Consider the following 3,066-nt stretch of genomic DNA (forward strand, 5'->3'; position numbering starts at 1 on the left):
TACAATTGATTTGTTGCCATTATTGATTATATTAAAAAAGTTAAATAGATTTCCATACTATAGCATTAAAATCTAATGGATTCTCTATGAATCGAAAAAATCTATTTGTGCGATAATTTATTTGTATTATAATTGTGTCCCAATAAGATTTTCGAGAGGTATGAAATAAAAGGAATAATAACTGAATGATCCTTTTCTAAGTCAACAAGTACGCATATACACATATATTAATTACTATTATTATTATTATTATTGTCATTCGATGTTAATAAAAACTAATGGAGAATTAATTATTCAAGTTTCCCGCTTTTTCGAGATAAACAAAAAACAAATGCAATGATATAGAACGACCAATAGAAAGAGTTTAATGAATCAATGGGAAGGTTAGGTTAAAACATTTGAAAGTGTTGAACGATTCCCTGGAGATTTTTATGCATGAAATGAAGATATACATTGTGTAAATAGATCTATCGTGATATGAGTTAACATAAATAAGAGAGAGAGAGAGAGAGAGATAAAAAAAGATACAAAGAAAAACTCGCAACTCATTAAGAATAAAAAGAATAAATTTACTTGGAATTCAATGTTTATTTATTTATCATTGTGACGCTTGCTTTGACAGTTACACACAAGTATAGAACGCGACAAATAATTTTGTGGTCGTTCAATTTCTGTTAACAACATTATATCGTAAAATATATGCGATATGGATTTTTTACCGTATGTATGCACACTTTACATTTATCAAATTTAATTCTTCAAAAAATTACACGAAATATTCAATATGATATATAATCTAACCTAAATTTTATGTAACTAAATTAACAGAATGTGCGGGAATATACGATTAATACGATCATTTTTCTTGAAATTATTATCATTATTTTCATGGATTCTATTAATTAAATTTTACAGAAGTCGTTTAAATATTTATAACATTTTTTTTTTATTCAATTTGATCATTTATTAACACGATATATATATATATATATATATATATATATATATATATAAATACTGATATATTTTATGATTTCATTTTTGTCGTTTATTCTATTATGCTAAAATATTATTTAATGTTAATAATAATAGAACAACTTCATCATTATTTTGGAAAACGGTGAGATTGGAAACGTTCAAAGATTGGCCTTATCAATCTTCCGAAGATGCTTGTAGTCCAGAACGTATGGCTTCTGCCGGTTTCTTTTCCAAAGCAACAAAGGAAGAACCAGATTTAGTAGAATGTTTTATTTGTTCTAAGCAACTTGATGGCTGGGAACCTACCGATGATCCATGGTTTGTAATTTATTGGTAATATGCTTTTGTTAATGTTATTCATCTTTTTATCATCATTTATGGATTTTAGGAAAGAACATGAAAATCATCAACCCTCGTGTGCATTTGTAAAACTACAAAAACAAGACGAATGCCTATGGACCGTTTATGAATTATTCGAATTAATAAAAGCATATAATTTAAAGGAATGCGTAAGTTTAAATATATTTTTTCAATGCGTATTATAAATGAAAATGTATTATGATAGATATTTCTAATGATAAATAATACACAGAAATAATTTTTTGTTTTTATCTGACAAATAGTATAGATGAATTTTATTAATTACAAATATTCTTATTAAGTAAAAATTTATTTTTTTTTTTTTAGGAGTGTGAATTAGAAAATGCCAAAACTAAAGTAAAAAATGAGGCAGCTAAACTTGCAGAGGAAATACCATTATTGTTTAAAAGTATAAGAAAAGGTAAAAGAGGAGGAAGTAAAGTTGACGGTGATTAAGCATACGACATTGTTTTTTTTCCCTTTTATATAAAATTTAGATTATATATTTTCTTTATAATAAAATTTATTAATATATGTATATATATATATATTTTTTTTTTTAATCTAATACTATTAACACATCTGTAGGAAGTCAACATATCTTATATTTTTCTGATTAAGAAAATAGAAAGATTTAACGTGGTCTGATTTTTATGTATTCACGTGGATCGAAGTAACGTGGATATATAACTATGTTAGATACATAAATTTCAGAAACATCTGTATATGTATTACGTATCGCGATTTCTTCGTCAGAAATTAATTAATATTTTATAACATATTAACTTTATCCTATGAAATATCGAGAAAAGTATTTTTTTTTTTAATAAATAGATATCTATTAACTGATATTTATTATCTTTTGGTAGATATAATTATATACTTACGACATAATCTCGATACATAAATGAAAAAGATAGATTACCTCATCTTTATGTACTGTAATCTTTCGAGTAGTTGTTTGTTACATTACCAAATCTTTTCATTGTTTCCAATTACATTGTAGTTGTTATCTGAAAGAGAGAGAGAGAGAGAGAGAGAGAGAGAGAGAGAGAGAGAGAGAGAGAGAGAGAGAGAGAGAGAAAGAGAGAGAGAGAAAGAGAGAAAGAGAGAGAGAGAGAGAGAGAAATAGCTTATGGTTATTACAAAATGTATGTTTCCTCTTTACTATATATATATAAAAATTTATATTTAATAGCATATTAACACAAGTGAAACTTATCTTGCTTTAGGGTATGCATCGCTGACGAAGCGGTCAGCGAACGTTTTTCTTAGAAAGCTCATAAACGATTATGCATCTTGGTTGATAGTCCAAACGAACCTTTCCCGTACTATTCGTTTGTTTCTTTTGTCGTGTTCGTGTCGCGAATCAAGCATTCACTTTGATGAATCTTTAAGGAAAGTTTCTACATTTTATTTTCTATTCTATTCTTCGGTAAATGTGTGTGACAAGCATAACATTCCTCGATGAAATCAATTTGTTTTGTCGAGGAACGCTTCGATTGGTCATCGATCAACAATATTTTTATTTTGATCTTTAACTTTTTCCTTTTTTGATTTCTTTTTTTTTTTTTTTCTTTCTTTTTTCATTTTTTTTTCGGACGATCGATTCGCAGATACATATATCTTATTATTCCTCATGCACGAATAGTTAATTTTTCGGGCCATTACACAATAATATATATATATATATATATATATATATATATATACATGATAAGAGGATGT

The 3,066-nt window shown here is 26.5% G+C and overlaps 1 protein-coding gene across 1 annotated transcript; it reads left to right on the plus strand.

Annotated features, from left to right (window-relative positions):
• The first annotated feature begins 355 nt into the window (after nt 1-355).
• On the plus strand, nt 356-2,123 carry Det (baculoviral IAP repeat containing deterin). Its single transcript, XM_035887118.2, has 4 exons — nt 356-720; nt 1,093-1,296; nt 1,367-1,487; nt 1,666-2,123. The coding sequence occupies exons 1-4, from the start codon at nt 707-709 to the stop codon at nt 1,792-1,794; spliced, it is 468 nt and encodes a 155-aa protein (XP_035743011.1). The 5' UTR covers nt 356-706; the 3' UTR covers nt 1,795-2,123.
• The last annotated feature ends 943 nt before the right edge of the window (nt 2,124-3,066 follow it).

The sequence above is a fragment of the Vespa mandarinia genome, chromosome 4 (genome assembly GCF_050613455.1).
Source record: "Vespa mandarinia isolate Hongniang chromosome 4, ASM5061345v1, whole genome shotgun sequence".
NCBI classification, from domain to species: domain Eukaryota; kingdom Metazoa; phylum Arthropoda; class Insecta; order Hymenoptera; family Vespidae; genus Vespa; species Vespa mandarinia.

What these genes read in the sequence shown, in the direction of transcription:
- Det (XM_035887118.2), top strand. An exon ending in GAACCTACCGATGATCCATG is followed by an intron (nt 1,297 to 1,366) that starts GTTTGTAATTTA and finishes TATGGATTTTAG; the next exon opens with GAAAGAACATGAAAATCATC. An exon ending in CATATAATTTAAAGGAATGC is followed by an intron (nt 1,488 to 1,665) that starts GTAAGTTTAAAT and finishes TTTTTTTTTTAG; the next exon opens with GAGTGTGAATTAGAAAATGC.